This window comes from Sebastes umbrosus, chromosome 13 (assembly GCF_015220745.1).
Source record: "Sebastes umbrosus isolate fSebUmb1 chromosome 13, fSebUmb1.pri, whole genome shotgun sequence".
Classification (NCBI taxonomy): domain Eukaryota; kingdom Metazoa; phylum Chordata; class Actinopteri; order Perciformes; family Sebastidae; genus Sebastes; species Sebastes umbrosus.
The window spans coordinates 14,727,022-14,754,090 of NC_051281.1; the positions used below are offsets into that span (position 1 = coordinate 14,727,022).

The 27,069-nt window shown below is 39.2% G+C and overlaps 1 protein-coding gene across 2 annotated transcripts; it reads left to right on the forward strand.

The window, feature by feature from the left end:
• slc4a10b (solute carrier family 4 member 10b) lies at positions 1-26,128 on the forward strand. 2 transcript variants are annotated; one of them, XM_037789308.1, is made up of 26 exons: positions 1-218; positions 1,243-1,284; positions 9,233-9,314; positions 11,003-11,155; positions 11,281-11,419; positions 11,822-11,982; positions 13,031-13,216; positions 14,382-14,470; positions 16,445-16,602; positions 16,756-16,843; positions 17,528-17,674; positions 17,789-17,892; positions 18,827-19,001; positions 19,176-19,309; positions 19,627-19,872; positions 20,026-20,131; positions 20,502-20,663; positions 20,832-20,945; positions 21,048-21,209; positions 21,359-21,610; positions 21,823-21,891; positions 23,829-24,002; positions 24,224-24,343; positions 24,445-24,509; positions 24,641-24,757; positions 25,032-26,128. In XM_037789308.1, exons 1-25 carry the CDS (start codon positions 171-173, stop codon positions 24,714-24,716), a joined length of 3,252 nt encoding a protein of 1,083 aa, XP_037645236.1. In that variant the 5' UTR covers positions 1-170; the 3' UTR covers positions 24,717-24,757; positions 25,032-26,128. The 2 variants fall into 2 exon arrangements, with proteins under 2 accessions (XP_037645236.1, XP_037645237.1); XM_037789309.1 differs by lacking the exon at positions 1,243-1,284 and having other exon boundaries at positions 3-218.
• The last annotated feature ends 941 nt before the right edge of the window (positions 26,129-27,069 follow it).

Genomic DNA, 27,069 nt, shown 5'->3' on the forward strand with positions numbered 1-27,069 from the left:
GTAACGAGGAGGACCAACATGAGAGAGACGCGCAACTCACCAGCGAGCTGCTGACCGACGATCATATCAACATGTGACCGCTGAGTGGTCGCTCAGTTCCTGCTATACACCTGCCCGGATTACACACAGAGGAGGTCTCTGATACTGCTGAGAGACACAGAGACAGAGAGATGGACACCACGGACCAAGGTGCTCAGATTGAGCCTCTGCTACCGACGGTAAAGAGCCCACATCTCTTGGGACACATATTTACTCATGTAGATTAATATTTCAGGCTTTTTTATCTAGACTGTCAAGCTTAAACTATGTGCTATATACTGTCAGATAAGATTTATTAAAAATGCATCAATTTCTTCAGATATAGGCAGATATATAATATGTTCCCACAGGTGATAAACCTGTGGAGCTTTGAGCAGGTGTATAGCTCACCCGCAGAGCTGCACTCACTTACAGAAAGAAGAATGACAGTGTGATATTGCATCACTTATGACATTTTTTTTATTCAATCTATATATTTTAGTGAGCCAAAATGTGACTTATTGTAAAATTGGCATGATGTGAAAGTTACTTTCTGAATTGAAAAGTATGTGTCAGTAGGCTGAGTGATTATAGTGTGATGTCCTATTACTTATATCATTTTATATATGCCAAATCCCTGCTGGGGCAGATGTCTGATTAATATATTAAATTCAGGCAGAAGTGACCTCGTGCCACCTTATGTTGTAATAAAAATTGTGAAATAGATTAAGGATTATATAAAATGCAGCAAATGCATGGTGGCGTGGTGCTGTTCTGACATACAGGCTGTATACATATGCAGGCACCTTACAAACACAAACTGTATTTCTACAAGTATATCTCTGGAGGAAATCCTATTGATGTGAAAGAAGTCATCTCAGGGGATGCTCTCAGAGACGCGTGGGCCCGTCCCCATTGGTCTTCGCTGATCACTTTGGAGGAATTTGTTCTCATGATCCATATGCTGTTTACATGAAAACAGATTTTTAGCATTTAGCTGAAGGTTTTAGACTGACTGAGCTTCTTTGCTCTGGTATGCACTTTTAGCGCCATGTGGCTTCGGTTTCAAAATGTGAGGTCGCAACCTGGCCTTGAAAGTCACTGGACATTAAGAATCTAAAAATAACATTTCAGAGTTAATCTTTGGAGCAACAAATGTCTGAAAGTGTTTTGAGTTCCTGAATGAACCCTTTTAAACTAAAGTGAAGATTGTTTATCTTTCAGGTCAATACTCTCTTTGCCTCATCAGCTGGACGTAGAAGTTTGGTGAGTTACATCCCCTGGATTTTATGACTTCTACCATTATAAATTGTTTGCATGTTACCACTCAGAATGGACATATTGACAGGGTCTCGGAGTATAAATATCTTGGTATTTGGTTGGATCCAAAACTTACATTTAAATTTCACATCGTCAGCAAGTTACGACAAACAATTTGCTGTCTTCTTGTCTGTCTTGGATTATGGTGACATTATCTATAGACAAGCATCTGCATCATACATCACACCCTTATTAAAGCAGCAGTGGGTAGAAATGGAGCAAATATGATTTAAAAAAAGTTATTTACTATTCACTATATCCTGACAGTAGTGCATGAGACAGGTAATCTGAAAAAAATCATGTTCCTCCAGTGTCCTCCGGTGCTCCTAATGGCATCTGCAAGATTTCAGACTGGAGGAAAACAACCAATCAGAGCCGAGCTGGAGCCTTGCCGTCTATGAGCAGCTGTCAATCACTCGCAAACTCTGATCAAACGGTCAAACCAGGCAGCGCTGATCAAATATGAATCAATATTCTGTAACTGTAATGCCTATTTCTTGCATAAAATGTTTTCAGAAACATATTGTAATGTACTGTTTAGCTGTAAAATGAGAAAGTTTGTGACCCGGCAGCCATGTTGAGATCAGTTGAGGAAATACCAAGCACCGCCCACCAGCCGGAGCAAACTTTCTCCTTTTACAGCTAAACAGTACACTACAAGATGTTTCTGAAAACATTTGAGGACAGAAATAGTCATTACAGTCACAGAATATTAATTCATATTTGATCAGCGCTGCCTAGTTTGACCGTTTGATCATAGTTGACAGCTGCCTCCGTTGAATGAACAGCCAATAGGAACGCTCTCTCTGAAATGACCTGTGATTGGTCACTGTCTAGATTTTTGAAAGCCTGAAAACAGAGCCATGAGGAGGTGCAGAAGTCTAGTTATCTCTCAGAACACTTGAATTACAATATGCTGAAAGGTTTATTATATAGTTGAAATTAAAAGGTAGCATATAAAATATAAATTTTTGTTGCCCTGCAGAAATTGATTTTTCCAAGTAGAAGACTCACTGGTGGAGCTGCAGAAACACAACTTGGAGTGACCAAGTTGATTCAATGCAACATGACAATCTCATGTGTAGCTTTACTTTACATACATAGAAAGAGGGAGGAGAGGAGGGATGGTGGGAATGAGGTGCTGCTGGGCAGCAGTGATGATGTCACCACTATAATCTCATGATGAGTGACTGGTAACTCGGTCAATAGATGCTCAATCACAAATTACAGTTGTTTGGCACAAGAGAAGAGCATCAGTGCCTATCAGGCATGGTGTGAAGCAGGCGGCAGGAGTTTGCGCTGCAGACTGTGTTGCATGCTGTCTAAACGGGTTGTAAAGCAGACGACAGAGGGAGAGCTCATGCATTCTGAAAACTTGGAGGCTCCTTGGCTCTACAAATATCAGGTAGGACGAGCAGCTCTTGGATTGAGGAAATATTCAGATTGTTATGTGGTTAACAGAGGGCAAGGTGTGTTTCACAGAACAGACATTTGGGACATTTTGTAGAGAGGGATCCCTCTCTCCAAGTGTTCAAAATGAGCTTAAAATCCTGTCAAAAATACCAGAGTGGAAAACAGCTTTCTCCTGCTGACCCCTACTCAGCTGGGAGATGGATGCAGACACTAAGTCTGACCGGATACAGCTCAAAACTGTAAAACACCTTAAATAGCATCTCTGAAAAAAAAACGAAATTTGGTATTAATGTGTCCTCTTACAGGATATTGATGTTTACAGCCGGAACATTTAAGGATTATGGTGTTTTTGTGCCACATGAAAGCCTGTGCAGTTAATGATAATGCTGCCACTGATGGTTCCAAAATTGCCACAGCCATCTGTAGGGATCAGATCCAAGTATGTGCCACATCCTGTGATATCACTTCAGCTGTGTGGTTTGCCAGCCCTTTAGCATGATTTTGCTGGTGAGTAGATGATTATTAGTCTAAAAAGCATTAGTGGGATGTAGTTTTGCCTGGGGAAGGGGGGGTAATTGGACCTCTATACTTGAACTCCTCTTTGGATTCCTGTTTTTCTTCAGAACTTACTTTATCTTGAGAAGCGAGTTAATTGATCTGATCTTGTTCTGATCAGAATGTCTGAATTAGTGGATCAACCTGTCATGGTTATGTGTTAACATCCTTGCATCTCTTTGTCCAATCAACTTCCTTCACTACTAACAGTAATCTAACATCCCGAATACACTAATGCAACCAAAACACTTCATACACATCTAAGAATTAAAGTGGGGGTAGACAGTATATTTTTGGCATCATTGGGCAAAAATTCCATAATAACCTTTCAGCATATTGTAATTCAAGTGTTCTGAGAGAAAACTAGACTTCTGGACCTCCTCATGGCTCTGTTTTCAGGCTTTAAAAATCTAGCCGGTGACGGGAGACACAGATCACTTCAGAGAGAGATCATTCGTATTGAGCATTCCTATTGGCTGTGCTCCAGCTGTTGGGCGGTGCTTGGTATTTCCTCAACTGATCTCAGCCTGGCTGCCGAGTCACAAACTTTCTCATTTTACAGCTAAACAGTACACTACAAGATGTTTCTGAAAACATTTAAGGTGAGAAATAGGCATTACAGTAACAGAATATTGATTCATATTTGATCAGCGCTGCCTAGTTTGACCGTTTGATCGGAGTTTGTGAGTGATTGACAGCTGCTCATAAACGGCAAGGCTCCAGCTTGGCTCTGATTGGTTGTTTTCCTCCAGTCTGTGAAATCCAGCAGATGCCATTAGGAGCACCGGAGGACACAGAGGCACATGATTTTTTTTCAGGTTACCTGTCTCATGCACTACTGTTAGGATATAGTGACCGTTTTATAAAAAGAACTTTTTTAAATCATATTTGCTCCATTTCTACCCACTGCTCCTTTAACTCTTGTACCTGAACACTGACAACATTTGTCTCCCAACAGAAACACTTTGTTTCATTACACATTCACCTGAAACAAGCCTGACAACAGGTTAGCATTACAATATGTATCAATAATGTTTTGAAGTATCTTTTATATATCTATATATTTATCAAACCAAGATTACATTACAACAAAAAGGTCTCGTCTTCTTTATTGCGTGGATTGTGCTACCTTACAGTATAGCCTATGTCGAAAATATTAATCAGAAATGCTGCAATATGCTTCAATGGGATTTTTTGTATTCGTAATTGCACTAACTGAAGCTCCAGTTCCAGTAATGTGATACAAAACTATACATATTCACTAGTACAGATATAGAAATACAACAGTGCTAGTCGACCCCTGCATTTGGCCACAGGTTCTCATCCACATCACACTTTCTGTCCTCTCTAACAATACACCTGGGAAAGAATCATTAACTTTCCACCTCCATGAGGAAAAACAATTCCTTTGTGGGGTTTAGGAAGGGAGAGTAAGGTGGAGGGAAAAGTAACACCATCCTGGGATGGGCTGTAAACTACTCTGTGACTGGAAGACGATTACAAAACGTCCCCTTTCCACACCTGGCACAAATCTTTCATAGAAGTCATGCATCATCAAGGAGTGAAAATAGGCACTCAGTGTTGTATATCCAAATCAGGAGTGCATGCATATTTTTTTATTCTTTAGATGTAGCAGAATTTAGCCAATTGCAGTCCAATTTACAGTAATTATGTGTTATGCAAGGTTTTGAAAGTAAACTTAACAGTTTTATAATAGTATGTAAACGTGTAAAACGGAGTGTAAATACAGAGGTTTGAGTGAGAAAACAGTTCCTGAGAGATGTGGTCATTAAATGCATTTTGTGTCAAAGCAATGAAAAGTGATCAACAGTTTAGTCCACATTGACTTCTGTTGTGCTGACTGTGTGAAGTTTTGAAACTCAGTATTGAATAATACATGTTGTAAAAATGAATGTAATATGTTTTTTTAGAAAGGTAACACTGTGCTCATCACATACAATGGTCTGTGAGCAGGTGCATATTTAATATGGGCTAATGTGTCTGGTGTTTTAGTAACAAATACTGTCGGTTTAATCTGAGCAGGGATGTTGATCCATGCCCTCTGTATTTGTAGACAGATTATCAACATCAGCTTTGTGGCCTGGGCAGCCCCATGTGGCACTGCAGCTGTGAACAGCAGAGCCCTTCATTATCATAATGCCTTGATGGTCAACTGGTGGTCAAGATGGCTCGGGGGGTAAAGCTGATAGCAAGCAAGCTTTCAGGATAAAAAAAAATACCTACTGTAATAAGTGCTTTGAATCTGTTTGTAATTTCCAGGAGACAGGATTGATTCTGCAGAGCTTTCTCTGTTGCATGCTGTTTTCTCAATCCCAGCTGTTGTTGCATGGATTTACAGGAAATGACAGTGTCAAATGAGTTTAACTCTTAAATCCAATGTTGCACTAATCAACACCAGCAGTGTTTATTCCTCATACATGTCACATAATTGCACAGCAAAAAACATAGCAAATCTGTTGTTTGATGAATGTTTGCATTAGTAATGATGGTTTTCTTTGTTATTTTATGCATGCATTCATTTTTTATATTATAGGATACAGTCTGTTTTTAAACACACTACCTGTGCTGCTCTGTAAAGGCAGTCAGTCTAACATTATCATGCTAATGTTAGTAAAAAGAAGTTCATGGAAGTGTCTGTGTGCTGTTCTTTAATGGTGGTGGGGGCGATTAACCAGATGTTCACTTGCCAAACCAACCAGTTAAGTATTTTCTCTGTAAAACCAAAAAAATACAGTTACAAAACACTTCCGTCTCACCTGTACATCGCTTCGTTGTGGAGTCACGTTGTGGCCTGATGGGCTCATTGTTGCCCCTCGTGGCTGTTTGGAGAAACACACCCACTACAACTGCTGCGTTCAGTGCCAGTGGGTGTTTTCAGTGTTTTACCTGCCTCAGGACACAGTAATCAGCCCAGAAAAAGACTGCATTATGCATCACATTAAAGGTGAATACGTGAAGGACAGGTGAGATTTACGCTTCAACTCAGGTTGGCTACGCAAATGTACTTCTGGTTAAGCGCACAGCCACTTTCCTGAGCTTTTCTATGGGACCCTTCAGGAGTCGGTCCTAAATGGGTATAATATTTTTTTTAATCTATTATGTCTTTTTAAAAAACATTTTTTTTATTAAACTCAGGTAAACCAACTGCACGCCACCTGCCCATCACCAAACGGCTGATGGACAAAGCTAGCAGAACTGGAGGAAAAAGAGTGTAGCATAGCTATTTATTTATTTTGTATTTATTTATTTGCACATATATAAAACTGCACAAAATCCAGTCAATGAAAAAAACAAACAAGAAATGTGTCAGGAGAGGTCAAGAAGCCACAGGCTTATACAAAGGACCAATCCCAGGAGAGAAAAAAACAATAACAAAAAAGGAAGAAAGATATAAACTAACATAATTTAAAAAAATACAACAACAAGAAGTACACAAAATGTGCAGAAAAACCTAAGCAAACAGTGGAAAACATCCATCCATCCATCCATCCATCTGCAACCGCTTATCCCGTTAGGGGTCGCGGGGGGGCTGGAGCCGATCCCAGCTGACATTGGGCGAAGGCAGGGTACACCCTGGACAGGTCGCCAGTCCATCGCAGGGCTAACACATATAGACAGACAACCATTCACGCTCACATTCACACCTACGGGCAATTTAGAGTCCACAATTAACCTAACCTACATGTCTTTGGACTGTGGGAGGAAACCGGAGTACCCGGAGAAAACCCACGCTAACACGGGGAGAACATGCAAACTCCACACAGAAGGGTCCCAAGCTGGATTCGAACCTGCAACCCTCTAGCTGTGAGGCGCCACAGTGGAAAACAATCCAATAAAAACAATGAAATACATACAAAAACAGTACAGAAGAAAAAGAAAATGTAACTAAACATATCAAAAGATAATTAGACATCATGAATTAAATGTGATGATAATTTCCTTTTAAAATGTTCTAAGGATAACGAGCTTTTGATAACATGTATTTTGGTGTTCCATAGTTGTACACCACGATATCTGAGGTTGTACTGGCAATGTTTTGTTTTGTAAAAAGGCATTCAGGTAACAGAAGTAACCTCAGTTTTGATTCAGAAACAAAGTCAGAACTTTGAGAAACTGGTTAATATTAGTGCTGTCAATCAATTCAAATATTTAATCTCAATTAATTGCACGATTGTCCATGAGTAATCGTGATTAATCGCAAATGAATTGTACCCTATATCTTTTTTCATCCAGGTGATTAGAAGAGACTTTGATGATTCTGGTTTTGCTACTACGCAATTGTGTTCTGAGGAAACAGCTTGGGTCCATGTTTACTTCCTGTCAGCTGATGTCATTCACATACACTGCAACAGGAAATAAATTGGGACACATTTAGAATGTTTAACTGTGTAATCTCTGTCTATACAGACAGAAGAAGTACAGTGGTAGCCAGTGTGTTGGTGTTGATGTTGGTGTATAATGTTGAAAAGCTCCAAAGTTTGAATGAATCACATAGAGTTTTTTATTAAAGAGGTAAAAGCAGGGGTTGAGTTTTTATCCTTGCATGAACTGGTAAATGACAAATAATGATTTGTGTTGGTTTTAACTCCCTCTTACCACCTACTCCCCCTCATCGAGTATTACACAATCAGACCGACATTCACACCACAGAATGCTGGTTCTCTCAGTGACCAGACTCTGATCAAGTAGATCCATGTGCTCTAGTTTAAGCCATCTCTTGCTAAGGCAGTGTCTCTTGTTAAGCTTTCAAAATATGTAACTGGTTGTGGTTAGCTGCTTTTTAACTTTTGTCACATGTGGGTTGGGTGTCCAGTACTTCTCAGGGGTATCAGCCTGTTGGTTCTGTAGGACAGGACGGTCAATAGGAAACCTCTTCTGATCAAACAGCAGTCTTCTCTCTTGTAATCTGACAGAAGCTTTTCGCTGAGGATTATGTTCTTTTCGCAATGCGTGATTACTGACACTTTAGTATATGAATGTCTCTTAAAAAAACACTGAGTTTGGATAACCTCCATGTGGACCAGTGTTATAACTTGCTCGCCTGTTGCAATGAGAATTAATAACACAATATCAAAGCTGGAACGCAGCCTGAGTTGTATCTCTCTCTCCAATTAAGAACAAGTGCGATGTATTGTTGTAGCTACGTGTGGGTGGTAGAAGATAAATCAGTGATTAAAATGAAAAGAAAAAAGAAAAAAAAACAGACAGTAAAGAAGAATACAAAGTTACTTTTCTTACATTTTGTAAATTAGGTCAAGCAGTGATTCACCTTTTGAGCTCCGGTCCCATCAAAGTAGTACAGGTCACTGCAGAGGAAGCACCTGAAACAGAAGTTCAATCAGGGGAGACAAGTGAAAGAATGAAAGATAATTGTTTGTTATAACAGATGACATGTGATAATAAAGTCTTGACAGAAAGATGCTGTGGTAGTGGATAGATGTGACCAGCTGAGATTGACAGCCCCAAGCAATGACAGCAAGGAAATTAAGAGTGAGCATGCGTCAGAGGAGTGAACGGCAGGGTATATGTGAAATAAACTACAGGCCTAAACATGCAAAGTATAGTTTTCCTCCTGACTGAACTTACGCTAGAGCTTCATTACAACTTTTAATTGTAGGTGGATAATTTATTGTTCCCATTATGAAAAGCTTTTAGTTTGGACTGACATCATACTCTGTCCTCTTCAAGATGAGAGGTGCAATTAGTTTCCGTGGCAACTGCGCATTCGTTTGGATAATGTGTTTGTTCATGATGCCCTCTGACATGTGAGGCAACACCAAGTCAACAAACATTCATGCTATGTTCAGGATACATATGTTGTTTAATGCTCTAGTTCCAGCAAAGATAAGATATTGTATGACTCTTGAATAATGTTTATAATGTTGAATATGTGTTTGTCCAACAGAGGAATGATGATGAGGCTGTGGTGGACCGAGGAGGAGCACGGTCCCAACAGGGAACCAACTTTGAGCAGGAGGATGTTGAAGGTATACTGCATAGTGCACCGAATGCATCTGGAAAACAAAACCCTTCAAGCAGTGAGAGGCTGCTGCAGCTGAGTCCGCCCACTCTGTCCTTAAAACGGCTGCTTTTCCCTCTTGACAGCGTTTTCATAGTTAAAAGACAAGAGCAGAGTGGGAGGTAGAAGCTGTGGGTGAGCTGAGTTTGCATCAGAAATTTCATAATCACTGGAAAACATGGACAATAAGAACAGGATACAAAACAGTGTGATTGAGTAAGTTTGGCTAACTGAAGGCCAGCAGCTTTCCCCATCTGGATTTGTAGACACACAGAACAATACACAACTGAAATTAAAAGTTAGTTAGTTTCAAGTCAGTATGAAGTTGTTAAAAATGCAACATTTCGTGTTACCTTTATCTTTAAGGGAATCATGGCCATATCGCATATATTACAGGTAGTCTTTATGAATAGCATGACACTGTAGGTGTGGGTGGGTACTGTGCATCTCATGCATATATATACATATATACATATCAGAGGTTCATTGTTCTTTCTCTTCCTTGCAATTTCTTTCCAGAGCTCAATTGCAAAAAATGCCTCAAACTGTAATAAAAGAAAAAGAAAATAATGAATAATGGCATGATTTTGGTTTTAAACTAAAAAAGATAAAGTAATATTTTTTTTTTAAATTACAGAATACCTGAATTAATGACTTGCGTCATGCATACAGTATATCCAGTATTTTGGCATAGCTGTACCAATCATTCTGGAGAGTACTGAGTGGTTGTCTGAACCTTCATATCATACTGCAGTGAGCTGAGTGGGCTGACTTACAAGTGCAAACACAGACGTTCTCTCTCTCTCTCTTTCTCTCTTTTTCTCTATTTCTCTCACTCACGCTGTCTCATACCTGCACAAACACAAACACATATAGTTATGCAAGACATTGAGAAGGTATATGGATGCATGAATTAACAACCCAGCAACACAAATTCACACAGCCCGGGCTCTGTGAGTATACAGAGTATATATATATGCACAGTAATTTACAAACAAGAGCAGTAGATACAAACATAAGTCGCTCATTATTGGATAATTGCAACATTACATTTTACACATCAAGTTGAACTGTATTCACACTTTCCTTGTCAAAGCCATATGCGTAGCCATATGCACTCACTTCATGCAGTCTGCTTTCACGTATTGCCTACATGAAAAGGATACTATACATAGATGTTATACCATACTATATATACACACTGTAATTTTATGCCATACAAGTTGTAAGAATATATCAGATTACTTTCCTGCGTTTCATCGCATTACACTATAACATGTATTTGCATGGACCCGAAAGAGGTCATGATACATCATCGTGGACGAGATGATTATTTATGATACTATTAAAGAGGGCTTTTTTCTGATAATGTTTCGCTGCACAGCCATAACAGGTGGTATTTACTTGCTGCTCAATGAGGCATGGTACATTATATATAGCAGCAGTGAGCATTATTACATAATTATCTGTTTGAGCAATGCACTTCATCACAGTAAAAACACTCAGGATGTGGCCGATGATAAATAATATAGAGCTTAATGGAGTAAACACAAAGAAGCAGTGCTTAATCATGATCTGTGAAATCATAATGATTATCTATGATATTACACACACACACACATGCACACACTAACCACTGTGGGATGTGTCCCCCAGGCCACAGGACTCTCTACATTGGGGTCCACGTCCCCCTGGGCAGTACCAGGCACCGCAGCCATCGCAGGCACCATCACCATGGAAACAAACACAGGAAAAGGAGCAAGGACCGGGCCCCCACCTTGGTGGAGGGTAGAGAGTCTCCTCTTTATGGTACTAGCTACAATCATGGACTTGCACACAGAGAGAAAAATGATTCCTATCTTTTGTTTATGATATCTTACTAACTTAAGATACTTAGTATGACCATTTCAGTTTCAATGTCCCTGTGTTCCCAGACACTCCCTCCCAGAGAGTGCAGTTCCTGCTGGGCACTGAGGATGATGATGAGGAGCATATTCCTCATGACCTCTTCACAGAGATGGATGAAATCTGTGTGCGGGATGGAGAGGATCCTGAGTGGAGGGAAAGTGCCAGGTACCGTTAGACTGCCATGTCATTGGCGTATCTACACACAGTCACGACCTACATGTCATCACTGAAAGCTCTGATTGAATGGACCCGTCATGCCCATGATCCCACTTAAACTGATGAGAAATATAGCTGTGTGTTTCTGTTTCCGTCACATTAAGTAATCACAATTCATTGTTGTAATTGCTCGGGGAATTTGTTACTTTCTTTCTTTGATAATTGTCATTGTTAATGCAAAATGTTTGTTAAAATGGTAAATCAGACATATTTTTATTTATAGTGATACCCTGATGAGAGGCAATAAGGAAGGGAAGTAAATGAGTGTTGTTACTGCAGCTAGAACAGATGGTCAGCCAGTTTGCCGTCTGCTGACCTCTCCCCTGACTGGGACTCTAACTCCTGTTGCAGGTGGCTGAAGTTTGAGGAGGACGTGGAGGACGGAGGAGAGCGATGGAGCAAACCCTACGTAGCCACTCTGTCTCTACACAGCCTGTTTGAGCTGCGAAGCTGCATCATCAACAGCACCGTGCTGCTCGACATGAGGGCTAATACCATTGAAGAGATTGCAGGTAAGCAAGTTGTAGCAAGTGACAACGTTGCTGTTTTTGTCAATTTAAGACCTTTAAACTCAGAAAATATTGTCTTGGCACTTTACTTAGTTAATTAGCTTGAATTGTACCTTTAAGGGGAAAAATGCTTTTGGCTTACTTCTCACCTCACACACAGAGGAGGAAAATGTGTTACATCTTTTTTTATTTTTTTTAATACTTTTATTGCAAATTACTCATGATTATACATCCACAATATATGCAGTATTTGCAATAGTATATTTGAAATTTTTTTCCCCCTTTTTTCTTAATGCTGTGAATTTATGCTCCTCATATTTGTTTGATGCACTGTTTGAAATCTAGTTATTGATCGATGCATTCAATTCGGCTAGAACCCTGAAACATGAGTCCAAATAGCTTGTCTGTGTCTATCTTATGATTGAGATCTGTTTATTTGAATTTTCTTATACACAACATAAACATATGAATCCTCCCAAAATATAGGAAAGACAAAAAAAGTGACAAAAATTAAAAAAGAATGAAATAAATAAATAATATAAGATTATTTTTTTTTAAATTGACTACTTGCAAAAGCCAAAATAAAATAAAAAAACAAGACTTTAAATAAATAAATAAATAAAAATAAAGAGAGACAAAAAAATGGTTTTGAGTGTGCAGTGATTACTAAAAAATAAATGCAATATGTATTATGTAAGGGATAATGTACAGCGAGCCGTTCATTGTTATGAAATAAACCCTGATCTGGTCTTGCATTGCCCTGAAGGGGTTTATTTCACAACAATGACCGAATCGCTATACATTATTCCGCTTATTCCACGGCTACTTACTTAAAAAATCAATAATTTGACACAAAAATTGTACTCCAGAGTCCGACATCAGAACTGCGCCCATAGCAACGGTCTATTATACATAGCAACGGTCTGTTATACATAGCAATGGTGTGCTATAAAGAAATAGCAGACCGTAGAACGCCGTGATTGACCAATAAGAATCGAGTATTCAACAAAGCCATGTAATAAATTTAAATAGTTGTCTGTGTCTACCTTAGACATGGTCTTGGACCACCAGGAGTTATACTCACCACTGGGAGATGAGATGAGAAAGAGAGTGCGTGAAACACTGCTGAAGCAGCACCATCACCAGAACCAGAAGAAGCTGGCTAATCGCCTGCCGATTGTACGCTCCTTTGCTGACATCAGTCGACGGACATCGGAGCTCCACCTGGACAAGAATGGTGAGAAAACCAATCAGTCTTTAGTTGAACTTTTCACAACATGTTGACATACTATATGCAAACTGTCAGAGTACGTCCCAAGTATTCATAGCTTTGTTTTAAGGGGTCACAAATCAAAAAGGTGGGGATTCACTGCTGTACTGGATTCTGCATTGAATGTGGTCAGCAAGTGTAGATACTTTGTAAATGTTGCAATATGTGCATGTGTCTTATATGCATATGGCCTTAACTTGCGTATGTTCCATCTTCTCTTCATTTCTGACTCTATCCACCACCCACCATCTGCCCACCCACCTGCCACAGCCCCACTGAAGTCAACAGGTGCTGCTTTATACAGTACGCCCTGGCCTTGCCCCTTTACCAGCTTATACTTAAAAAAACATATTGTAGAGGGAAATATTCTCATGATTCGTGTTAATACTGGCAACTCAAAATAGATCGTTTTTGTTGGGTTGAAGTGGTTGAGTTAAAAAGGCGATTAAAAAACAATGTGCAAAAGTACATTCTATTAATTTGCAAATGTGTTTGCTGTTGATCTTCGCAGCACAAAAACTATTTGGTTGAATCCTGTGCTAAATTTAGTCCAGGACAGGCTTGTAATTGGAAGCATTACTTGCCTATATCATTGCCAACTACGCTTTATAAAGCTTCAGGTTTGCCAGAAGTCCGCATGACAAAATTAGTTACGCAGAACAAACCGTGTTTGTTAAATCATTTTCTAGTTTACCAGACATCTTGGTGGCACATCATGAGTAATTTAATTTCACTGGTGTGGCATTCTCAAGCTTATTTCAAAGCAGCAATCTCTGATAAGCTCCACGCCATGCTTTGTGAGCGTATTAAACACTATAATTAGTGTTAATTTTTGACCCTGCTGTTTAATGAATACAGAAATTAGGCCGGACCTGTCAGGCAGCTTGGCAGTAATCATGTTAATACGAGTCTGGGTTTTTTGAAACAACAGCAGGGATGAAAATGTTTGTGGATTTATCCGCAATAGCACCAGTAAAAGTTATGATCTGTGTGTGATCCTCACTGCTGTTTTCCTTTCTAGAAATATTCTGTATACTTGGTCAGTCTCATAATATTTAGTGAACTCATCAGTTGCTGAAATGTTGAGACTTTTTTCTAATTGATTCATAATTCTCCTTTCTGGATTATCCAGGTCAGATGATGGCATCCCAGTCTCACTTAGCGGGTCCAGACGGGAAAGTGGACGGCAGTAGAGAGAACAGTTCAGTGGACTTCAGCAAGGTATAGTACACACACTGTAATACATACAGTACTGTGTTTCTAGAAAGTCAGTAAACTCCATTTCATACTACATTATACTTCTACTTCACATTTCAGAGGGAAATATTTGACAACTGTAGTTAGTAGTTAGTTAGTAAGATTTTATATGCAACACATTTGCTCCAGCCGGTGGGCGGTGCTTAGGTTTAGCACAAACTTTCTCATTTTACAGCTAAACAGTACACTACAAGATGTTTCTGAAAACATTTGAGACGAGAAACAGGCATTAGAGTAACAGAATATTGATTTATATTTGATTAGCGCTGCCTAATTTGATCAGAGATTGCGGGTTTCGCAAGCAGTGATTGACAGCTGCTTTAGAGAGTCCTCGGCTCTGATTGGTTGTTTTCCTTCGGTTGCAGTTGAATCTTGCAAATGTCATTAGGAGCACTAGGAGGAGGCAGAGGAACATGATATTTTTCAGATTATGTCTCATGCACTAATTTCACAATTTAGTAACCGTTTTATAAAAATAACTTATTTTTTATGATATTTGCTCAAAATTACGGACTGCAGCTTTAATGCACCAGCAATAATAATACAATAATATAATATAAAATAGTCACATGGGCCATTTTCTGAATAATGAATGCTTTTGATTCTTTAGGTATAATTTGCGTACAGTAATAACAAATTACTTTGCTTAGACAACATTGTGAATGTTGGTATTTTACTTATAAGTATCTTTATATGTATTGATACTTATGTAAAGGGACTGATTGCACTTTTATCAGTGTGGGTATTGTATTGTGCAGCTGTCAGGATGCTGTATAGTTGTGTGCATGTAACAGCCCAAATGTAATTCGTCATATTTGACGAATATGCGGAGGCCGGGGCTGTTATTTAATTGTGCGTTTCGAACAACGAACAGGAGGACATTGTTGGTATTTTTAATGGAAAGGTCATTTAGTAAAGGATTAGGATTATAACCATGTTAAGTATTCCAACCACATGACATCCACACACAGCAAAGACAAAGATGAAATCTGTGTTGAAACCTTTTGCGTAATGTATAGGAGTTTAATCTTTTGTCCGGGTCAGTGTTGTTAATAACTGTTTCATGCGCTTTGTCCTGTTCTCTTAAACATGAATGAAATGTACTCTGCTTATATGGAGTATATTTTTAGAACAGTTGTACCTAATCATCCCCATTGTACCTTATAGTATCATGAACATGACTGCAATCAAAATCTCCACTTTACAGCAGCGGCATATTATTCTGCATCTCATTATTTACTTGATGCACACAGCAACATAATTATTAACTGTGTAGTATTAACTGAGACTTTAAAAATCAGCACTACAACAGTGTTTATGTAAGTTATGATGACCCATCGATACATTGCAGATATTCTTTTGGATAGCTCTGAACAGCCGCCCTAGAGCCACATGAACTCTATGAAGGAACAAACAACACTCCAGTCAACACTTGTCAACTCCCACATAATTATCGCTGAAAAATCAACACCTTTTAATATTCCAAAATTTTTCTGTACAATGCAGTTCCACTGCATTAAAGAGTGTAAAGCCGATTTAGCTACTGTAAGAGGATCAGTTTCATAGTCGGGGTCAGCTTTTATACGCTTTTAGGCCTCATACTTGTGGGAAATGAAGGATACCCCATCCTTATGAATTATTATGCAACAGTTCAAACTAACACCCGCGGTTCAGTAATCTTTTGTAATATTCTATTGTGACACATCTGTGACTTATTTGAAGCCTGGACAGCTGGACTATATTTAGACTAGAACCATTTCATTTGAGACTTAAAGTGAGGATGAACGGTAAAACTTATTTATGTACTTTCAAACATGAATGATCTTTTTTACTTTCTCAAAGCATGCTCTCGGTCAAAGCAGCTTAGACGATAATCTAACCAGAGAGGGTGTCAAGGCCTTTCATATGATATTCAAAACATTGTGTGTCCTCTTTCAGATAGACCTTCATTTCATGAAGAAGATCCCGGTAGGAGCCGAGGCGTGTAACGTGTTAGTGGGAGAACTGGAATTTCTGAACAAGCCGGTGGTGGCATTCGTCCGCCTTTCACCGGCGGTGATGCTCTCTGGGCTAGCTGAAGTCCCCATCGCCACAAGGTTACTGCAGGCTGATTCAACTAAACCAGCTCATTAAGCTACTGTATAAATATCTTTTATGTACCCAGCTGAACCCTGTCTGACATTTAATAACTGTGTCTAAGTTAGATCTGATTGAGATTTGATTTGACAATGTATTCTTTCTGCCTTTAGGTTTCTGTTTATTCTTTTAGGGCCCTTGGGCAGAGCGCCTCAGTATCATGAGATTGGAAGGTCCATTGCTACACTTATGACAGACGAGGTAAGGATTCACTAAAAAAAACACCTTATTAGCATCCTGCAGGGTTTATTTATTCATGAATGTTTTGAAAAACATGGATTGTTTTGAAAGTCAACCAGATGTCATACTCAGATTTTCTGCAGGCACTTTGCATAAATTCACAGTCCAGCAGAACTCAACAAATTCCTGAAGTGATGGAACATTTCTCAGCATGAAACACAGCTCAGAGCTTTTATGACATGCTTTTGGCGATTAGTCAGAGCCTCATGTCCTCCTTTTTTGTCTGGGATTTAGGCTGCCATCCATCATCACCGAGGAGGAACAAGATGGGCTTTGACAAACAGTCCAAACTTTGTTATAATGAGTAGATTTCATGATATGTATATGACAACTTGTGTCATAGTGAGCAGATTTGTATGGTATGTTCTGCACATGATCATATGGGGCTAAGTAAGTCCAAAGACAAGTGTGAATGTGTCTGTCTGTTCGATTACGGTTAAGGTTGAAAGACATTCCTACATTTATTTGAATATAATATTTAATATCAATGAGTCTATAGTGTATGTATGTATCTTGAATTATTCCAAATACAATGGGAGTGGGGAGGCTTGCACATAAAGTGCAGCATGTGCACTGCAGTCAGTCAAGGTTTGAGTCAGGAGTGCAGCCTTAATTAATCAACCTTCCCTATGTTTCTGTCTCCAGGTTTTCCATGATGTTGCCTATAAAGCTAAAGACCGCAACGATTTGATCGCTGGGATTGATGAATTCCTCGATCAAGTGACCGTCCTGCCTCCAGGAGAGTGGGACCCGTCCATACGGATAGAGCCACCAAAAAGTGTTCCTTCTCAGGTTAGCAGGGATTTTGTCAGCTGGTTGCCTTCTTTTCCTCTCTTTCAGATGACTCTTAAGATTTTGTTCTTGGAAAAAAAAAAACTAACTTGCTGTGGATTGTTTGTTAAACAGGAGGCGAGGAAGAAAAGTAACATTTTACCTAACGGATTAGTGGAGGGCGATGATGAAGAGGAGGAAGGTGGCCACGGGGGTACAGAACTGCAGCGTACTGGAAGGTGGGGAATCACAGAGGGAACAAATGAGCAGTGTTTCTGTTTAAAGTGAAATCTGATCACTAGTAGAATAGCGTGAAGTCTTTGTAAAGAGGTGAAGAATACCAAACTGTGACTATGCAGTGCTGTAGCAGTGCAGCATGCAGCCCACTCACTACGCTCACTACTTTGGTGCAGTGAATCTATTTACGATTGGACTACTCAGCCTCCAGACCTTCACACAACACTACATTTATTTTGTTTTGTTTTGTAACATAATAGAGAAGAACTTAGAGGGAGCTTGCAGTTAAATATGATATGGGATTTTGTAAGTGTGCTTCTTCAATTGGGTTATTACAGGAAAAAAAAGAGTTGTTGATAGAAATAAAACTCTAATAGAAAGTATATTATTGTTACACTAAAAGGCACTAAATAATGCTTGGCACGTGGAAGAATTTTATGTAAATAAATTACAATATAAACCGTTTTATTTAAGATAAAATGTTGCTCTTGGGTTATTTGACAGCAGTCTTCTCTTATTAAATGCTGTCTAAAATGCACAGAGTGTTTTTCTAAAATGAAGAACTGGACAGTATCTACTAAATGTACACCGTAATGCTGATAGAGTATTTCTGTGTAAACTTAGTCTGTAGTTGTAGTCATAACGTGGTTTCCATAGAAAACATCCAGCCTGGAGATGTCTTTTCGCAGCTAGACTTTTCTATCGTAGGTGCCTTTCACACTCAAGAGTTGAACATCGGAAATCAGGCAATGAAGTTAAGGAAAAATATATTTTTTTAATTAATTTTAGGACATTTTTTTAAGGAAAAAAGCTGTCAAAATGAAAATTAATTGAGATTGCTGTTTAAAAAAAAGGGTATCTGTTATGCTTATGGAAATTAAATTTTCACATGTGAATAAATCACACGAGTGACAAATTTCCTTTTTATATTTCCAGGTGGTTTGGTGGTCTCTGGCTAGACATCAAGCGCAAGGTGCCCCACTACCTGTCCGACTACACTGACGCTCTTAGTTTACAGTGTGTGGCCTCTTTCCTCTTCCTCTACTGTGCCTGCATGTCCCCTGTCATCACCTTTGGAGGACTACTGGGCGAGGCAACAGAAGGACGCATAGTAAATCACATGCCCTTTCCTTTAAATGTCCACAGTGTTCTGCCAAGACGAGCTGTACACTGCTGTGCACTGTACTAGCCTCTCAGTACATTAAACCAGATGACAGTTGTAGTTCAATAAGATTTTTAAGGTAACTGTCCATCAATAATCTCTCTGTCCTTTCCCGTTCCCCAGAGTGCAATTGAGTCGCTGTTTGGAGCCTCACTGACTGGAATAGCCTACTCCCTGTTTGCAGGGCAGCCCCTCACTATTCTGGGCAGCACAGGGCCGGTGCTTGTATTTGAAAAAATATTGTTCAAATTCTGCAAGTAGGTTTTCTTTTCATCTGACTGTACACATAAATCATCTCATTAAATTCTAATATTCATTTCATTCATACATTGCATCATTTTGTGATTACATTGTCTGATGTTTATCGGCTTTCTGCGGACATGAATTAACCATCTCGCAAACATCTGGCCACCCTATAGACCATTACATTTTCTGATTTCATGGACAAAAGACCATTTCATTTGATTGTGATAATGACTTCCTCCAATCCATCCCATGCATACAGTCAATAATCAATATATGATGTGGTTTGATCTCAAATCTGTTCTTTTTTTCCCCTTTAATCTCCACATAGGGAGTATGGCTTGTCCTATCTGTCTCTGAGAACCTGTATCGGTCTGTGGACAGCTTTCTTGTGTATCCTGCTGGTGGCTACAGACGCCAGCTCCCTCGTTTGTTACATCACACGCTTTACAGAGGAAGCCTTCGCCTCACTCATCTGCATCATCTTCATCTACGAGGCCTTGGAGAAACTCATCCACCTGGGGGACCACTATCCCTTCAACAAGAACAACAACCTGGACAAACTCACCATGTACTCGTATGTGGACACTCATTATTCTCACACAATATCCTGTAGTCAATCAAAGTAATGAAAGAAGTGTAATTACTAAGTACGTTTCTTGGAGGTACTGTAAATCCCTGAACAGATGAGGGATTATTCAGTCACCCAGATGTTCATGTGCCTCCACAGATGTTCATGCGTTGAGCCTTCTGACCCCAGCAATAGCACCCTGAAGTATTGGGAGTTCACCAACGTCACTGCCTCAGAAATCTACTGGGAGGCACTGGAGACCAAGGTACAACCCACGCCGTCACATATGGTTTAAAATAGTAAAAAAAAAATAAAGAATAAAAAACAAAAGGTTTTATATACGCACAGCAGGAATTATTGAGTTACACAAAGAAATACTGTGCATTTAGTTTTTCCACCTTAAAGTGGCATGCCCTCCCAGATGTAGTAGCTGAACAGAGGAGATTAAGGGCATGCAGGCTGGATTATATTGGATTACTCATTGCAAATCACTATAAAAGCAAATTTTTTTGTACTCAGTTAAGTTTTTTGTGGACATGGTTGCTCGTAAACCGTATTTGTGGAAACCTAGAGTCTGCTGATTCTTGTTTATTGCCAATCATATGATGAGTATGAATAACTATCTGTCATTGCAGGACTGTATTGAAAAGCGCGGGGAGTTTGTGGGCAGCGCCTGCGGCCCTCATGGACCCTACGTCCCTGATGTCCTCTTCTGGTGTGTCATTCTCTTCTTCTCCACCGTCCTCATGTCCGCCTTCCTCAAGGAGTTCAAGTTCAGCAATTACTTCCCCACAAAGGTATTTTTTCACCATTAAGAGTGCGTTATGATCCAAAGCAGGACAAAGCGACTACAGCTGCATAGTAGCATAGTGCAGTGGTGCACTCTTGTGTCTAATATAGGTACTGCATAAAAGAAACAAGGACAAACTTATTGTTTGCATTGACGTTGGGTTCCTCTTTATCAGGTGAGATCCATCATCAGTGACTTTGCTGTTTTCTTCACCATCCTCACCATGGTCTTGGTCGATTATGCCTTAGGGATCCCTTCTCCAAAACTAAAGGTTCCTAGTGTGTTTAAGGTGAGCTATAGTCCACAAAAGAAGATTTTATCAACACATTGCTGAGTCATTTTTCAACAAGCTACTAATTATGTCAACAACAATCTTTTTTTTTTATATCAGCCAACCAGAGATGATCGAGGATGGTTCATCAACCCGCTGGGGCCCAACCCCTGGTGGACCGCGGTCATTTCATTGTTCCCAGCTTTTCTTTGTACCATCCTCATCTTCATGGACCAGCAGATCACAGCTGTCATCATCAACAGGAAGGAGCACAAACTCAAGGTACTTTCCTGTCCCAGCTTTGAACCCAGTGGTTGCAGCAGACCACATTATTGCTTGTTCTGTATAGCATCTTGGAGGTTTGAATTCAGCATGTCTGAGAGTGCCTCCAGGTTATTTTACTTTATTTACTGGTGCTTTCCCCCCTTCAGAAAAGCTGTGGGTACCACCTCGACCTGTTCATGGTGGGGCTGATGCTCGGCGTGTGCTCTTTGATGGGCCTGCCCTGGTTCGTAGCAGCCACCGTCCTCTCCATTACCCACGTCAACAGCCTGAAGCTCGAGTCCGAGTGCTCGGCTCCCGGGGAGCAGCCCAAGTTCCTCGGTATCAGAGAGCAACGCTTCACCGGCCTCATGATCTTCACCCTCATGGGCTGCTCTGTCTTCATGACCTCTGTGCTGAAGGTCACTGTCTTTTTTATCATCCGTGTTGCAGTTATTCTTCCAGTATGACATAAAGTATCCCTCTGTAATTGTTCTATATATTTCTCAGTGCTTCATCTTGAAGACGTTTAATATTCCTTGGTTAATTATTGAGTGCACTAGGTCTGCTAAAATAGAGCAGTTACTGACATATATAATCTTGTTACTGACACAACATTTGTATTGTTCCTCAGTTCATTCCTATGCCTGTGTTGTATGGAGTATTCCTTTACATGGGAGCGTCTTCTCTCAGAGGCATTCAGGTAAAATGATTTGAATTTCACTGTATTTAATGCATCTTTTGCTCATATTATAATGTATCACTACATGAGGAAACACAGGATACAACACTTGCTTCATATGACATTTGATATGACTGACTCTGATTTTAGTGGACTAAATACAACCAACTGATGTTTATAGTTAATAACATCACACAATTTTTTAATTGCGCAGATTTCGTTTGTTTCTCAGTCAAAATAAAATGTCATTATCACATTTAGGACTGCAGAATTTCGGTTATAATATGAAATTGCTTTGAGATTATCTGCATGGCTGAGATTAGACAGACAGTTAGCCAGTGTGGTTAAATTTTAATTTGTAGAACGCTCCTACCGGATAATCTGTGTAGACAGTTAATTCTCACGGAGCCATGATGGGGGATCGCCTCCATATTGTCTGGCTGCCCAGATAAAAAGTGCTAATTGGCCTCTAGTGTGTTTCCAGCATTTACAGAACACCTGGCTGTTATTTAATTGCCCCGTTTACTTCTTAATTTTCTTCACTTTGAAGCACTTTCTATTATTGGTTTTGAAAACTATATTTATAAAACAAACACTTTTTGGAAAAAAAAAAAAGATCTTTGTTGCACAGGCATTTTGCTATGCTTTTCAAGGGGATCCAGTTTGTTGTAGTTACACATCCGGCAGACAGAGAAACTTTTAGCTTGAAAATGATTACCTTAAAGATGCTAAACAGCTGCAGAGCTGGATGATTACTCTGTGCGAGTTTGTGATATTTAGGTGTGCATGGGTTGTGGTAACCCTTCTCAAATGGTGCCTTATGAAGATAGATACGATAACTGGCTGTAATCAATATTTTGATAACAATGACAATGTGAAAGTGGTCTCTGCTAAACAATGAACTGAAACAAGCTATAAGTGTGTTTCAGTTCATTGTTTAGCTGTCAGGCCTGCGACTTTACTGTTTTTACCTGCTCAGCACCAAACGCCAGACAGTCGCAGGATGACTAGTTGGTGAACACAATGGAGCATTTAGCTGCTAAGGAGCCAGGTACTTCCCTCGGGGGTTGGTAGGGACCAAAAACAGAGCTAAAAGAGAGTGAATGTTAGACATAAATTGGGCAGGTGGACTACATATGAATGATAATGTTGCTCTGTGTCTGCTGGATGTGTAAAATACCGGTAAGCAAATGTTTTGCCAACACGTTCGCCATATTGACTTAAAAGATGATGATATACAGCAGATGAATCTGCCGACCGCTTTGTGTGTTCCGCCATCTAGCGCTGCCGCCATTATTGCGGTGGCAAGTCGTAGCGACTCAGTCTCTGCTAACCGTGTTAACTGGTGACCTTAGGCCGAAAGCGTCCGTGGTTGCTCGTAGAAACTTACATAAAATGTTTGGCATAGATAATTAACGGAGATGAGTATGTATTTAAAATCGATTAAAGTCAAATTGAAGGCTTCAGCTGCCGTCACTACGAGCAAACACGAAGCGTTCGGCTGAAAGTCAGTTAACACGGTTAGCAGACACCCTGTAGCCCACGTGTTCTGACTGTGATGGCGGCTGATTAATGATGTTTACTTTGTGGTCATTAGGTTGTCCTAGTTAGAGCAACTCACTTTATATTTGTGTGTGCAGTGTTAACGTAGTTAATGTTACTTATTTCACCATGTTAGGCTAACATCAGGCAACTAGCAACTGCACAGCTTCTTCCCAAACTCCTAGATATCGTTGTCAAAAGCAATGTCACATAGAAAGTAAAGGTAAAAGTAGAACATTGTAAACTTATTAGGAAAGCCTGCAGTCAAACACGCACGTATCGAAAGGAGATGCCACTGCAGTAATGGTGACTTGTTTTCTTCCGGTACGTTTACATCTTGTTTCCGCTGCCCCCAAGTGGCCAAAAAATTAGTTAGTGGTGATTTAAGAGTTGTTTTTATCATTTATCCTCTCCAGTTCTTTGACCGCCTGACGCTATTCGGCATGCCCCCTAAGCACCAGCCAGACTTCGTCTATCTACGACATGTCCCCCTGAGGAAGGTGCACCTCTTCACCATCATCCAGCTCACCTGTTTGGTTATGCTCTGGGTCATCAAGACCTCCAAGGCTGCAATCGTCTTTCCCATGATGGTGCGTAAACAATCCAATTATAGCTTCTGCAAAGACCATTACACAGCGTGCAGCATACCGATCACCACACACCTAATCTAAGTGTTAACAGGGCTCGGTGTGAGAGTACAGATGTGTTACCGGGGTCAGTTGGACACCTCCCACCCACACTGTGATTAATGCAGGAGTTATTGGAGGTAGACAAAATAATTTATTTTAATATTTGTGTGTCAATTCTGCAGGTGTTGGCTCTGGTGTTTATCAGGAAGCTAATGGACTGTTTCTTCACCAAGAGAGAGATGAGCTGGCTGGATGACCTCATGCCAGAGAGCAAGAAGAAGAAGCTAGAGGATGCTGAAGAGGTGCAAACAAATAACTATTTGTACATTTTCATCACGACATGCATGTCAATTGCATTTAATTAGATTCATATTTACATGCATTTATTTTAATCAACCTCCAGGAGGAGGAGCAGAGTATACTGGCCGAAGATGAGGGAGTAGTGCAAGTGCCATTAGCAGAGAACAAGTAAGTATTTGACTTGCCAAAGTTTTATACGTAACATTTAAATGAACAGTTTTTTTTTCTAAATGCATGTACGGCAAATTTTAAATCTGTTTCATAAACATGAGAGAGTAATTTGTCACCTCATTTCACAGAGGGATACCCATCATCAATATCACTGATGAAATGTCAAAAGGTTCTTTTGGAAATACTTGGATTGCCAACGGCTAAGACATTTGAGAAAGAAAGAATCAAGACCTCAAAACATTATGGTAAGACTTTCTGCATTTTTTGAATATACTCGCTCATAGCTTATAGTTGGATTTGTGTTGACAGAGATGGAATTACATTTAAAAAGTGTCTTGTTACAAATTACAAAATCATTTCAACTCAAATACCGACAACTTCAACTTCAAAAACTAAAAAAGGGAAAAAATTTAAATTTACAGTACCTTTAAAGTTAATTTGGATATTGTATCTTATAATAAGCTTATATATATATATATACTAATTATACATCTGTCTTTTCTTTCTTGATTCTCACAGTTCACTACAACACTCGCAATGTTTCACAACAGTGGTGTGCATGATGAGAGATATAAGATGTCAAAGATGGAGGACAGTGCTGTGAGTCTTTTTCACTGTCCCTTCTGTGTGCTCATAAACTAATCTGTATTGTTTAATCAATCCTTCATGTTTAGTTTTGTAAATCTCTGTGCGTTCTGTAAGTGAATAACTCTGTCACAAATATTCTGCCTCTTCATGAACCAGTGAAACTTATATATTTTTACTCGTGTTGTCAAATTGTACTTTCTAAATCTAGAAACTGTATTGCTACACTGAATGTTAACCGCGAAAATGTAAAAGGTTTGTCTTGCTAAGAGACTGTTTTCAAGTTTTTGTTTTTGGATCAATTTGTATTTATTTTGTTATATACTTTGTATTTTGAAATATCATTACATTAACATATCCTTGGATTCTTTACCTATTTATATACGGATTCCCTATAATTCTTTAAGTCCTCTATAGAAATATGATGTGAAATTAAATGTGAAGATCTAATAAATGTTTTAAAAGGTCATTCTTGTCCATATAAAAACTCTCTGATAAGCCATACATAACTGTACAAATTCCTATAACATGAAACATTTCTGATGTCTGTTTATTGGATGGGACCATTTTGAATCCCGTGTGACTGATGGGAATAAAGGGCAATATACTCTTAAGAACCAAATGCAATAGCACTTTCTGCCAGAATGTCAATTCTCTATTTATACGAGAAATGATTTAGCTATATTTATTTTGTGGAATAAAATGAATATGTTTGCTACAGAATACTTTGTATTCTAAAAGAGACAGTATTTTGCATCCTGGTGTATTGCTTCTATTATAAATGAAAATTTGCAGAATCTCATAATTTGTTTTAATGTTTGTATAAAGTTTAGTTCATCATAAATTAAAAAGTGTCATCATCATAAAGGCATTTAACCCAATTCTGTTACACATCTGAGGATTACAATGAAGCCGGTGTTTGGAGAGAACGATGAATGGGCTTATTTTTCAAAAATATTCAAGAAACAGAATTTTATTATGCATATCTTGTCGATGTTATTTTAACTTATTAAATTTCTATGAGCACTCTTTGTCTTGTCATTGTCACAGATAGACTCAATCAGCACAGCAACAATGAAAAGCTGGGTACAAATAATAATAATACAATATAATATAATAAGGGTACAAAATAAGTAATAAACAATGCATGAATAATGCATGACTCATTGTTTGATACATAAATTAATGCAGGATATATCATGGATTCCTTCCATTATGAAATGATGAAGTCAATATGAGTTTATGTGATTACTTAACACTAAATAGAGCATATAAATATTCACAGTTACTTCATACATTAAAGGTACAATGTGTAGGATTTGGCGGCATCTAGTGGTATGGTTGCAAATTGCAACCAACTGACGACCCTAGCAGCTTGCAAAAGACTCCGGTGATACGCAATGAGTGCACGCGTAGAGTGCACGTAAGTAGGCAGACATGTAGGCTCAAATGAAATGATTGGACGGGGTTATTACAATCCTGCGACAGCCACAAATACCAGATCTTTTTTTCTTTTTTTGTCAGAGTATTTGATTTATTGATTGCTTCAAATATAACAAAAATGTTTCTAAAATACATCACCCACCTAGCTTTAATACACCATCAAATTAGCTGGAGTTCAGTAACATAGAAAAGACCATTTGAGACCCATGCAGTTGATCAGCCTCTGTGAAGGCAGAACTTCCTGTGTAACTGGAGTCCAGCTCATTTGATGGCTGATTAATGTATGAAGTAACCACCAAACCTTTCATTGTATCCCCAAGACTCAAAGATTATTTAGGTTTAAATCACATATCAGACAAACTGTCAGATAATTAGATAGGTGCACATGCTTGATCACACACTGCATTGACGCAATACCTTCAGGGGGATGACTTGATAGAAACATCCAGGATCATTGCTGCTAGGCATAAATGTCCAACCCTCAGAGATTTGGCCTACAAATAGACTGAAGTGGGCAGAGGTTCCTGCA